Genomic DNA, 11,779 nt, shown 5'->3' on the forward strand with positions numbered 1-11,779 from the left:
AATTCATATAATTAGGAATTTTAATGAAAACAAATATACAGAATGTTTCAGAATTGATAGTTGAAATAAAAGAAGCATATTCTACTAAAACTTAAATTAAATTCTTTTGATTATGTTAGTAAACACAAAATAATAATAACATAATATATATTAAAATGTCTGTTCCTATAATGTAACTGTTATATAACAGAGCATGTCACGTAACTGTTATCTTATTAAAACAAACTTTTTAATATATATGTTATGTTACAGTTACTTTGTGTTTACTGAGTATATTTAATTATATTTGATAATTGTTGTTATGTTTGATTATTGTTATTATTTGATATCGTTAAATTGTTATATTTGATTATTGTTATTATGTTTGATATTGTTATATTTGATTATTATTATTAAATTTACAATTAAAAATCAAAATTTGATTTTGGATAATTAAAAAGTTTTAAATTTAAATATATTGATTAACATATAAGAGAGATTATAATATTAAATTACCTATTATTAAACCACTTTTGGTTCTGGCATTTTGCATTTTAATCAAAGAAATTGTTTCAATTTTTTTTGGTATTTTATAAATGCCAATAGGAACGACAATAGTGAAACTTCGGATTAATAATTCGTATGGAAATGAAGCATTATGTAAATATTCTTTCCTCAAAGGGATTTTAGGTACCACTTTTTGTAGAGAATAAACCTATACAATTTAAGAATTTGTTTTAATTAATATGATAAATAATATTATATAAATATATTAAAATGTAATGTTATATAAATAATAATATATAAAAAATCTTATTTTAATACTATATAAATATAAAAATATCTTACTTGTTCTGTTTGAGTTATTATGTCTGCATATTTAAAAGCTAAATCATTCCAGGCAGCAATTTGAATGGTAATTTCACTGTTGCTCATAATAAAATTAAAAAGATGCGTTGTTTTGCCATTTCTTGTGGTTGATTTAATTTGAAATATTGAACTGACGTAGCCAGTTATTTCACTATAATGAAAGAATTTATTTGATTAAAATAAGGAAATGTTTGATTAAAATTAAAATATCTAATATAATTAAAATTTAATATTATAAATTATTGCTAAAATTATTTAATATAAAACTATAATTGTAAATAAATATATAATGTGTATATGTATATGTGTTTTTGTGCGTATGCGTTTGTATATTTGTGTGTATCTGCATCTATGTATATTTAAATGTATAATGTGTATGTTACCTGTGAAAATTTAAGTGTACGTGTATGTGTGTGTGTTTATGTATGCATGTGACTGTGTGCGCGCGAGGTGTGTAAATTTAGTTTTATAGTTTTTATTTTCTTTATAATAACTAATTATTAATATACATAATCATTAAGAAAATATAACTTACAAAGTCGTATCGTTTTCCATAATGTCCTCCAAAATTTCTTTTTTTGTAAACAAATTGGTATTTGTTATTTCTTTTAAAGCCATGTTAAACCTATATTAATGTGTTTATATTATTAAATGCTTTTTTAACAATTATTAATAATATAAATAATGTTCAACATTGAGTTTTATACCAAAATTTTGCTCTGTGAAAGTAGAATTTATTAATTTTGATACTGATATTTTCAGCATAATAATCTTTAATACTTACGTTAAAAAGAAAATGAATGTACTACACAACCGTCTTGGAGTCGATACACACAAGAAATGCTCTACGGTTTTTTGCTAGCGTCTTTTTTTTCCTTAGAAACGATGAAAAAAGAAATATTTTTTTTTCCTTGAAAAACAATAGAAAGTTAAAAACAAATAAATATGAATAACTTTAATTGTAATTAATAAAATTAATAATATAGAATTTAATTAATAATATTATTCCACATTAATATATTAAAATAATGAAAATAATGACACAGTTTCTCTATACCTATATATTTACATTATGTTTGTCCAAATTTTACGTTATATTCTTTATTTCTAAAAATATTTATAATAAGAAATTAGGCGCGGCTTTTTTTGTTACATAGAGTATTATTTTATAAATGCTAATAGGCACAATAAATAGTGGTAAACTTTGTATTAATAATTTAAATTTAATAATTGATTTTAATTAATATAACAAATAATTACATAAATGTTTTTATAATTACATAAATGTTTTAATAGTTTTTTTGGGTTCGTCGTTTGATTTTAAATGCGTGCGTGCGTGAGCGAATGCGTGGATTCGGTAATTATTACTGTCCTTTCAATATCGCGAATCGGGAGAGGATAATTCAGACGGAATTATTATCAGGTGTTAAACTGTATATGGTCTTTACTAGGATTTATTTGCGACACCGAGATTACAATTAGTTCTCTCCACCGAGATAAAACATCTATCGCGGACGCGAGTCTAAATCTCTCTGCCTTTCGAGGCCGCGCATTGTCTTTCTTCTCATCATTTTTCCACGACCTTATTTTTATTTTTCGGTTATTAGTCTCTCTATTATTCTCCGGTACTTTCGTTTTTTTTTCTATTTACAGCAATCAAAATTTCCTTTAGTCATGTCAGACGCTTACTTGTTTATTTATTCTTTTGTATCACCGGTCGCGATATCCTTAACATTCGTTACTTGTTATATATTTTTATTTCGTACTTTTATTTTATATATATTTTACTTTGTAATATTTTATGCTTGTGGCATTTATCGCCACAGTACCCCCCTTCTAGTGGTTTCCTAATTGTACAATTATTTAATTATCGCGCCTATTTGTCGTTTCGAGTCGTCACTAGTCACCGCGTCAATTTATACTTCGCGTGGAGAGATAAAACAAATAAATAAATATAAATAAATAAATAAAACTTAATAAAAATTAATAATAATGTAAATTATAAAATTTCTGTTTGTCCGACACGCCGCGTCACATCGTATATCGGTCCGGGAATCGGACCCTTCGACCGCTCCTCGTTCGTGTCTGTCGTCCTTCACACGCTGGCTGCGCCTCATGTGACTGCTCCGGGTCCAGTCTTGTCTCTCTGTCTCCAGGAGTCCTTGCCGTCGGCGACGCTTCGTCACTCTGTCTCTCTGTAATTAAATACGCTGGTTTTACGCGATCGATTGAAATTGTCTGTTCTTTCCCGTGCATACGCACGACAAAGGTCTTTTCTCCTCTGCGAACCACTGTGTAGGGCCCATCGTACGGCATCTGCAATTGTGTTTTCGGCCCGTCGTGCCGAACAAACACACTCTCCGTGGTTCCCAGCTGCTTGAACACGAACGGGCGTCGCTCTCCGTGCTGCGTGACCTCGACCGGCCGGACATCCTCGAAATGACGTCGCAATTCTTTAATGAAATTGCTAGCGTCTCTCTCCTCGCCGGACTGCTTATTTAGGAATTGTCCCGGCAGTCTGAGCGCTTCTCCATACACCAGCTCGGCCGCCGTCGCCTGCAGATCGTCCTTCCACGCCGCTCTTATGCTCATCAGAACTGTCGGCAGCACATCCGTCCACCGGTCCTTCCGATGGCACTTGATCGATGCTTTTAATTGGCGGTGTCATCGTTCTACCATGCCATTGGCCTGGGGGTGATAGGCAGTCGTCCTCAGGTGGTTAGATCCCAGCAATCCGCTCAACTCCTTGAAGAGGTGCGCCTCGAATTGCCGTCCCTGGTCGGTTGTTATTCTTAACGGCACGCCGAATCTACTTATCCAGCCGTGGTAGAATGTCCTTGCGACTGTCTCTGCTGCCTGGTTCTCCATGGGAAACGCCTCCGGCCAGCGCGTGAATCGGTCGATGCAGGTCAAACAATATCTGTTGCCGTCTGATATCGGCATGACAATGATGTCCACGTGTACATGTTCGAATCTCCGGCTTGGTAGCTCGAAAATTCCTCTCGGCGATTTTACGTGGCGTGTAACTTTTGCTCGCTGGCACTCGATGCATGCGCGAGCCCAAGTGCTGCAATCCTTTTTTACTGACGGCCAGACGTAACGCTGTGTTACCATCTTCACCGACGCTCGTATCCCCGGGTGTGCAAGTCCGTGTAGTATATTAAATGCGGCCCTCCGAAAAGGCCTTGTCAGAAATGGTCTCGGAATCTTCGTTGTTGTATCGCACAATACTGTCGTGCCTGCGCCTGGAATCTCTATTTTTTTCAATCTTAATCCGCTCGTGCCCTCGATGTACTCGTTGCACTCCGCATCGTCCTCCTGCGATCTCGCGAGTGCCTCGTAGTCCAGCGGTGTTTTTACTTCCTCGATGCGCGATAGCGTGTCCGCCACCACGTTCTCTTCTCCTCTCACGTGTCGTACGTCCGTCGTAAATTGCCCGACAAAATCAAGATGCCGAAATTGTCGCGGCGTGCATTTTTCCGGTTTTCTCTGAAATGCATACGTGAGAGGTTTGTGGTCCGTGTAAATTGTGAAGGTCCGTGCCTCGACCATGTGGCGGAAATATTTTATTGCCAAGTAGATCGCCAAAAGCTCCCGATCAAACGCGCTGTACTTGGCTTCCGTCGGGCTTAATTTTTTCGAAAAGAAGCCCAGCGGTTCCCAATCCTTTTCCGCTCGCTGCTGTAGTACGGCCCCCACGCTGCTGTCCGATGCGTCCGTAAATAGGGCGAGCTCCGCGTTCACCTTCGGGTGCGATATCAAGGTAGCTCGCATCAGGCTACTTTTCGCGTCCTTGAAAGCCTGTCTTGCTGCCGGCGTCCACTTGACGAGCGCTTTTCCTCTGACATCGCCATGAAGTAATTCATTTAATGGCGCCTGAATTTCCGCGGCTCTTGGCAGACATCTCCTGTAGAAGTTGATCATGCCAAGATACCGCCTCAGCTCCTTCGCTGTCCTCGGCTCCTGGAACTCCTCGATCGCCCGTACGCGCGCCGGTAATGGTCGCGTGCCGTGTCCGCTCACCTCGTATCCGAGGAATTCGACTTCCGCTTGTCCGAACACGCACTTTCCCGAATTAATTACGACGCCGTATGTCTGAAGACGCTCAAACAATATTTTTAGATGTTCGCTGTGCTCTTCGGCCGTCGTTGACGCGATCAGTATGTCGTCAATGTACGCGTAGCAAAAGTCAAGTCCTCGTAGGACCTCGTCGATAAACCGCTGGAAAGTCTGAGCCGCGTTCCTTAATCCGAACGACATAAACGGGAACTCAAACATGCCGAACGGCGTAGTGATCGCGGTCTTCGGAATATCGCTTTTCGCCACCGGTATCTGGTGGTACGCGCGCACTAGGTCGATCGTCGAGAACACCCGCTTGTCTCTAAGCTCCATCGCGAAGTCAAGTGAATGTGCCGGACCGGGTACCGATCCGGGATCGTCCGCGCATTCAACGAGCGATAGTCACCGCACGGTCGCCACTCTTCACCTTTCTTCGGCACTATATGCAGCGGGGACGCCCAACTACTCTTCGACGGCCTCACGATCCCGAGCTCCATCATTTTTTCGAATTCTTTACGCGCTGCGGTCAATTTATCCGGCGCAAGTCTCCGCGGTCTGCACACTACCGGCGGCCCCGGGGTCGTTTCAATAAAATGTTTCGTGTTATGTCGCACCTCTTTCGGGCGCCCGTCAGGTCGTACGATGTCCGGATAACGCGTCAAAAGTCTGTGATACGGCGTCACTCCCGTTCGGACACTCGGTATTCCGCACTGCGCGCTACGTCCCCCGGCTACGAGTCCCGTCGCCTGATCGACTAGCCGACGATTCCGCAAGTCCACCAGGAGTCCGTAATACGATAGAAAGTCCGCGCCGATAATCGGTCTCGACACATCTGCGAGTACGAATCGCCACGTGAAATTTCTCCGTAGTCCGAGATTTAAAGTTAAAGTCTCGGTTCCGTACGTATGGATTACCGTTCCATTCGCTGCGGATAATTCGTACGTCGATTGTTGCCGCGGCCCACGCATCATCTTGCGAGGAAATACGCACAGGTCTGCGCCCGTATCCACGAGGAAGTCAATTCGCGTGTCGCGGTCAGCAACGAATAGACGGCGCGAATCCTGGCCTTGATCACCGGCCGTCATCAGTGTCGGGCCATCGCGTTTCCCTGCGGCTGTCCGGCACACGGGGGTTCACATCTTCGCGCGTCCGGTCCGAATCTCCAGTGGAAGTAGCATAAATTGTTCGACGCGTGACCACGGACACGAGAGCGCGATCGCGAACGCTCCCGCCTGCGACGACCACCGCCGTCGCTCCGGCGAGGTTCTCGCTCTCCTAGTGCCTCGATGCATTTTCGCAAGCCGGTCATTTGCTCAGCGAACTCCTGCTGCATGGCCATACGCATTTGCGTCATCTGGACGTTGATTCTCGCTTCCAACGCAGCTATGCCGTTTACTTCGGCACCCGCGAATGCCGTCGGCCGAGCCGCTTCCGCGACGTGCACCGCGGGCGCTCTCGTTGCCTCCACGATCGCGTCCGCCATATTCGCGAGAGTTTCCAGCGTATCTCCTACGCGCGTTACGAGATGCGGCTGCAAATAAACGGGCAGTCGACTTAACCAAATGGTTCGCAGAACTTCATCCCCGACAACATTACCGGCGAGACCTCGAAGATGCCGCAAAAACTGTGACGGTTTGCGGTCGCCTATCTCCTCATGCTCCAGGAGCCGACGCGTCTTGTGCTCCTGCGACAAGCTCAATCTCTTTATCAGCTCGCATCTTAAAGTTTCGTACGCGCGTTCCGCTTGCGGGTTCATTATAATATCGCGTACTTCCATCGCGTGTCGTGGACCGATCGCCGTCAATACGTAACCGAACTTGGTCGCGTCCGTAATAATTCCAGCGGCCTGGAAGCTCCGATCTATGATGTTGAACCATAATTCCGGATCTCCGGAAGTAAATTCTGGCATTCTCATGCCTACGCGATTTACCTCGGCGCCCGCCATGAACAGGCAAGGTCGTTCTGCTCCTTGTTGCAACGTCCCTGGCACAGGCAGTGCATCTCGTCTCGGCTGCTCTATTTGTATCAGCGGAGAGGCAGCTCCATCGTCGCGTGTCAGCACCATTCCGTCACTTTTTAAAAAAAAAATTCACTTCAAGATCTGTATCACGATTCGCGGCAATGTCAATGTCCACAGCACTTCGCGTCACCCAGATTACGTCGGGGTCACCACTTTGGGTTCGTCGTTTAATTTTAAATGCGTGCGTGCGTGCGCGAATGCGTGAATTCCGGTAATTATTACTGTCCTTTCAATAGCGCGAATGGGGAGAGGATAATTCAGACGGAATTATTATCAGGTGTTAAACTGTATATGGTCTTTACTAGGATTTATTTGAGACACCGAGATTACAATTAGTTCTCTCCACCGAGATAAAACATCTATCGCGGACGCGAGTCTAAATCTCTCTGCCTTTCGAGGCCGCGCATTGTCTTCGTTCTCACGATTTTTCCACGACCTTATTTTTATTTTTCGGTTATTAGTCTCTCTATTATTCTCCGGTACTTTCGCTTTTTTCTATTTACAGCAATCAAAATTTCCTTTAGTCATGTCAGACGCTTACTTGTTTATTTATTCTTCTGTATCACCGGTCGCGATATCCTTAACATTCGTTACTTGTTATATATTTTTATTTCGTACTTTTATTTTATATATATTTTACTTTGTAATATTTTATGCTTGTGGCATTTATCGCCACATTTTTATAAATGTTATGTATTGTGATATATGAATTTAAAAAAAATAATGTTATATAGTATTTTTACTTTTGTTTATGTATAATATTTACTCTAAATATTCTTTTTTGTTTAATATATTTCTTTTAGATTATAAATTTTAATTATACACTTCATAAGTTAAATCATATTTTAATTAAAAAATTTAAAACAAAATATTTAATAAATAATATTTAATAAAAAAAGAAAGATATGAATAAAAAATAATAATAAATCAATTTGTTTATTAAAAATAAAAAATTTCTATACTTACAAATTTAACAATTTTATAATGTTTTGTAGGTTAAAGCTTTTGATTTAATCCTATAAATAAAATATTAAATTAATTAGTTTAATTTTTATTCAAATAAAACTTTATATTATATTCAAAAGTTATAGATTAGACCAATGCTTAAATTTTTATTTTATTTTGTTTTTAATAAAAAGTTTACCATTTCTGAATCATCATTGAACTTTCTTTTTCTGGGGAGAAATGCTGCTTTCGCAAGATCTTCATCGGATATGGTACCCGGTATAATTTTGACATTTGAGACATTCTCAATCAACAAGAAATTAGGCATTATGTCAGCCATAAGAATACCTGATATTTGTAATTTTGTTTTTATTTTAAATTTATCAAGAATGTTGCGATCTTTTTACATCGTATTTCAAATCTGTATTTTTCAAATCCTACTGATGAAATGTATACACGTTCACCAAATGTATCTTCAGTAAAATCATATTTTAAAAAGGCCTCCAAAGTCACTACAATTATTGAAATTAAAACTTATTATTTAAAGTATATTAATCAAAATATAAAATGTTTTACAATTTTTTGATTAAAATTGTTGAAAATATAAAATATAATATAAAAAAACAAGTTCAAAATAAATTATAAAAAGTTTATATTTAGAAGAAATAAAAAATAAATTTTAAAAATAGGAGATGAAATAAAAATTAAAAATAATGAAAAAAATTTAAATAATGAAAAAATTTTAAATTAATTTTAAATTATGAAAAAATCTTAAAATTATATAAATATTTTTACTTTTGTTTATGTATATATATATATATATAAAACAAACTGTTAATCTCGGCTCAAATTATTGTGTTACAATAAAAATAAAATCTCGACGGCAATCGGAGCCTGTGCGGATGACATGCACAAAATTAATAAATTAAAATGAGATCTCAAGTCAAACTCATTTATTAAATTCTAAACGTTTCGACCCACTTCGGGTTTTCTTCAGTAGCTGCAAAATACAAAGAAACAAAAAAAAAATAAAAGATAATCGGTACAATCAGAAAATTATAAAACTCGTATACATACAATCCGCAAATAAATTAAACATCATTCTCCTCCCTATTCGAACCGTCCGGCCGTCGGAGTGTCTCCCTAACGGTGACCATCGTCAGGAAGGAAGCAGAGCAGTGACTCCCTTACCAACACTAATCAACATAGTATAAATTAAACGTGTAAGATCCCCAAGAATTATAAATTAAAAACCGGGAAGAACACTCACCCCGACAGCAAAAACAGAGAGAAGACGATGCTACACGTGACACATCACTCTAACGACTGTGCGGTATTCTACCTCGACACAGTCGATACATATATACGCAAAAAAAAACAAATATAAAAATAAAATATGAAAATAAAAATAAAAACAACTAATACTTATCGGCACTCATGTCAAAGGTCTAACGAAAAAATCCGGTTATGTATAATCACAAAGCTAGATTTTGGTAAATTTTTCAATTAACAGATCAAAATTCTCGTTTAATTTGTCGGTGTCGCTATGTAAATTTAAACTATTCTTCTGACGCTTTATGTGGATCATTTCGGATATCAAACGTTTACCTAAAAAAGGCTCCTCATCCAAGATTTTTACATCCTCCCTAATTAAATTCATGGTTCAATAATCTATGTTCCGATATGACTGATAATTGTGACGCGTTTCTTTTTATGTTGCTGCGATGTTCTTTCATCCTAGTTTTCAACAATCTACCCGTCTGCCCTACATACGACGCATCACAATCCATACAATCAATTTTATAAACTACATTGTTATGGAGTTCCCTTGGTAACTTATCCTTGTGTACTTTGATGAATTTACGGAGACTGTTAATTGCTGTATAGGATGGAATGACATCCAAATCACGTGTAATGTCCTCGATTCTCTTTGATACATTATTAATATACGGAATATTAAAGTACAAAACTTTTTTCTGCGTTGGAATCTTGTCATTGCATATATTTGTTCTATTGTTATGCAACTTATTATTGTACCGGAAGAACAACTTTTTTAACCGCGCTTGTAATGTTTGAAATATCAATTTGAGAGGATAATTATTAGACAAAAGAACTCCAATCATAGACTCAAAATTATCTTTATGGAATTTCGGATGAGATAGCCAAAAAACTCTATCTATGAGGCTGATAATGGTGCTTTTTTTATGGCAGAGAGGATGCTGCGACTCAAAATTTAAATATCTACCTAAATACGTCGGCTTATGAAATAAATCAAACTCAATGCTTCCATTATTTATAATAATAGTGACGTCTAAAAAATTCAATCGGTTGTCAACCCCCTCCTCCATGGTGAACTGCAATCTAGGATGGAAAGAATTGAAAGTGTTTAAAACAATTTTAAGCATGGAGGGAGGGGCCGCCAACGCGATATCGTCAACATATCTAAAATAAAATGGAAATGACATTGGAATCGCAGCAATCGCTCTATACTCCAAATCTTGCAACGTGATATCCGCAATGATCGGTGAGAGGGGGGAACCCATAGGCGTGCCAAAGGTCTGTTGATAACATACATTATTAAACATAAAATAAGTCGAATTCATAATAAAACGAATTGACAATAAAAATTCATCCCGTGGAATAATACACTCTTTTTCAATATACCCCCATCTGTTAATTAAACTATCGATAGCCATATCCAATGGTACGTTGGTTAACAATGATGTAACATCTAGTAAAACTAACTTCACATCACTATCCACACATAAACCATTTAATTTGTTCACTAATTGGAAACTATCAGAAATAGCCGAATCAGGTTTCGGAATTGCCTTATATATTATCTTATGTAAAAATTTTGCCAAGTAATAAAGAGGTGTATTCCTAGATGACACGATGACACGTAAAGGGCAATTCGGTTTATGCACCTTCGGCAGACCATACGCTCTCGGTAAAACCCCGTCCGTGCAGTTCAGGGATTTATATGTTGTTGAAGAAATGTAATTCTTCATTTTCCATCTATTTAAAATCCCGTGTAATTGATTAATTAGGTTCCTAGTCGGATCTTTTTTAACAACAGTATAAGTATCCCGGTCAGCCAACAAATCACACATTTTGTCCATGTACATATCTTTGTTCATCGCAACCGTGATATTACCATTATCCGCCTTCATAAATAAAATCTCAGGATTATCTTGGATGAATTTACCCGTCAATTTGTAAGCATTACATAAACTATTTTTTGTGTGAGCTTTTTCAGACATGGAAATATGGAATTTATTTATTATGGGGAAGGCTCTATTTCTGACTGCAGATCGTTTTTCCACAGGGAGTTTAAAAATATTTTGTTCTATATTTTTCAACAACTCTATGGTGGTTTTATCTTTGTCAAATACTGGCAGACAGAAGTTCTCTCCTAACCGCAACAAATCTCGAATTTCACACGGTATCGATACGGATGATAAATTTAAAAACCATTTATCTCTTTTGTCAGCAACATCAGGATTTAAAGAAACAAAGGAAGTCGGGTTCAAGGAAACACTAAGAGACTGAGACGGCCCTGACTCACATGGCCTTGAAGAAAATTCTTTCGTACATGTGTAATAATATTGGATAGGACGAATATTCCTATTATTGAATTTAATTTGTTTATCTAAGAGCCATCTAAATTTATCATCCAGTCGAACCCGCTCCTTATTATAAAAATAATGTAATGATCTGCTTTGCTCACCGAAAAACCCATCACAATAACACACTGGGAGATCTAACATGATGTAACGAACGAGTTCATAAATATCCAATCTAACTTTGTGCCTCTGTCTATGAGCATCATAAATTTCATTTCTTAAAATGTCTTTAATAGTACGTCTTATAATAAATTTGTGTTTCAATACTGACTTATAATGA

At 37.7% G+C, this 11,779-nt stretch overlaps 2 protein-coding genes across 2 annotated transcripts; both read right to left on the reverse strand.

Moving 5' to 3' along the window:
* Window positions 1-2,880: 2,880 nt before the first annotated feature.
* On the reverse strand, window positions 2,881-3,441 carry LOC146723370 (uncharacterized). Its single transcript, XM_085482429.1, has one exon. It carries the CDS (start codon window positions 3,439-3,441, stop codon window positions 2,881-2,883), a length of 561 nt encoding a protein of 186 aa, XP_085338555.1.
* Window positions 3,442-5,992: 2,551 nt separating this feature from the next.
* LOC114928552 (uncharacterized) lies at window positions 5,993-6,973 on the reverse strand. Its single transcript, XM_029299805.1, has one exon. It carries the CDS (start codon window positions 6,971-6,973, stop codon window positions 5,993-5,995), a length of 981 nt encoding a protein of 326 aa, XP_029155638.1.
* Window positions 6,974-11,779: the final 4,806 nt, after the last annotated feature.

This window comes from Nylanderia fulva, unplaced genomic scaffold (genome assembly GCF_048542155.1).
Source record: "Nylanderia fulva isolate GAGA-0341 unplaced genomic scaffold, ASM4854215v1 Scaffold201, whole genome shotgun sequence".
NCBI lineage: Eukaryota > Metazoa > Arthropoda > Insecta > Hymenoptera > Formicidae > Nylanderia > Nylanderia fulva.

Coding starts and splice junctions, on each gene's coding strand:
- LOC146723370 (XM_085482429.1), bottom strand. CDS start 3,441: ATGAGCATAAGAGCGGCGTGGAAGGACGATCTGCAGGCGACGGCGGCC.
- LOC114928552 (XM_029299805.1), bottom strand. CDS start 6,973: ATGGTGCTGACACGCGACGATGGAGCTGCCTCTCCGCTGATACAAATA.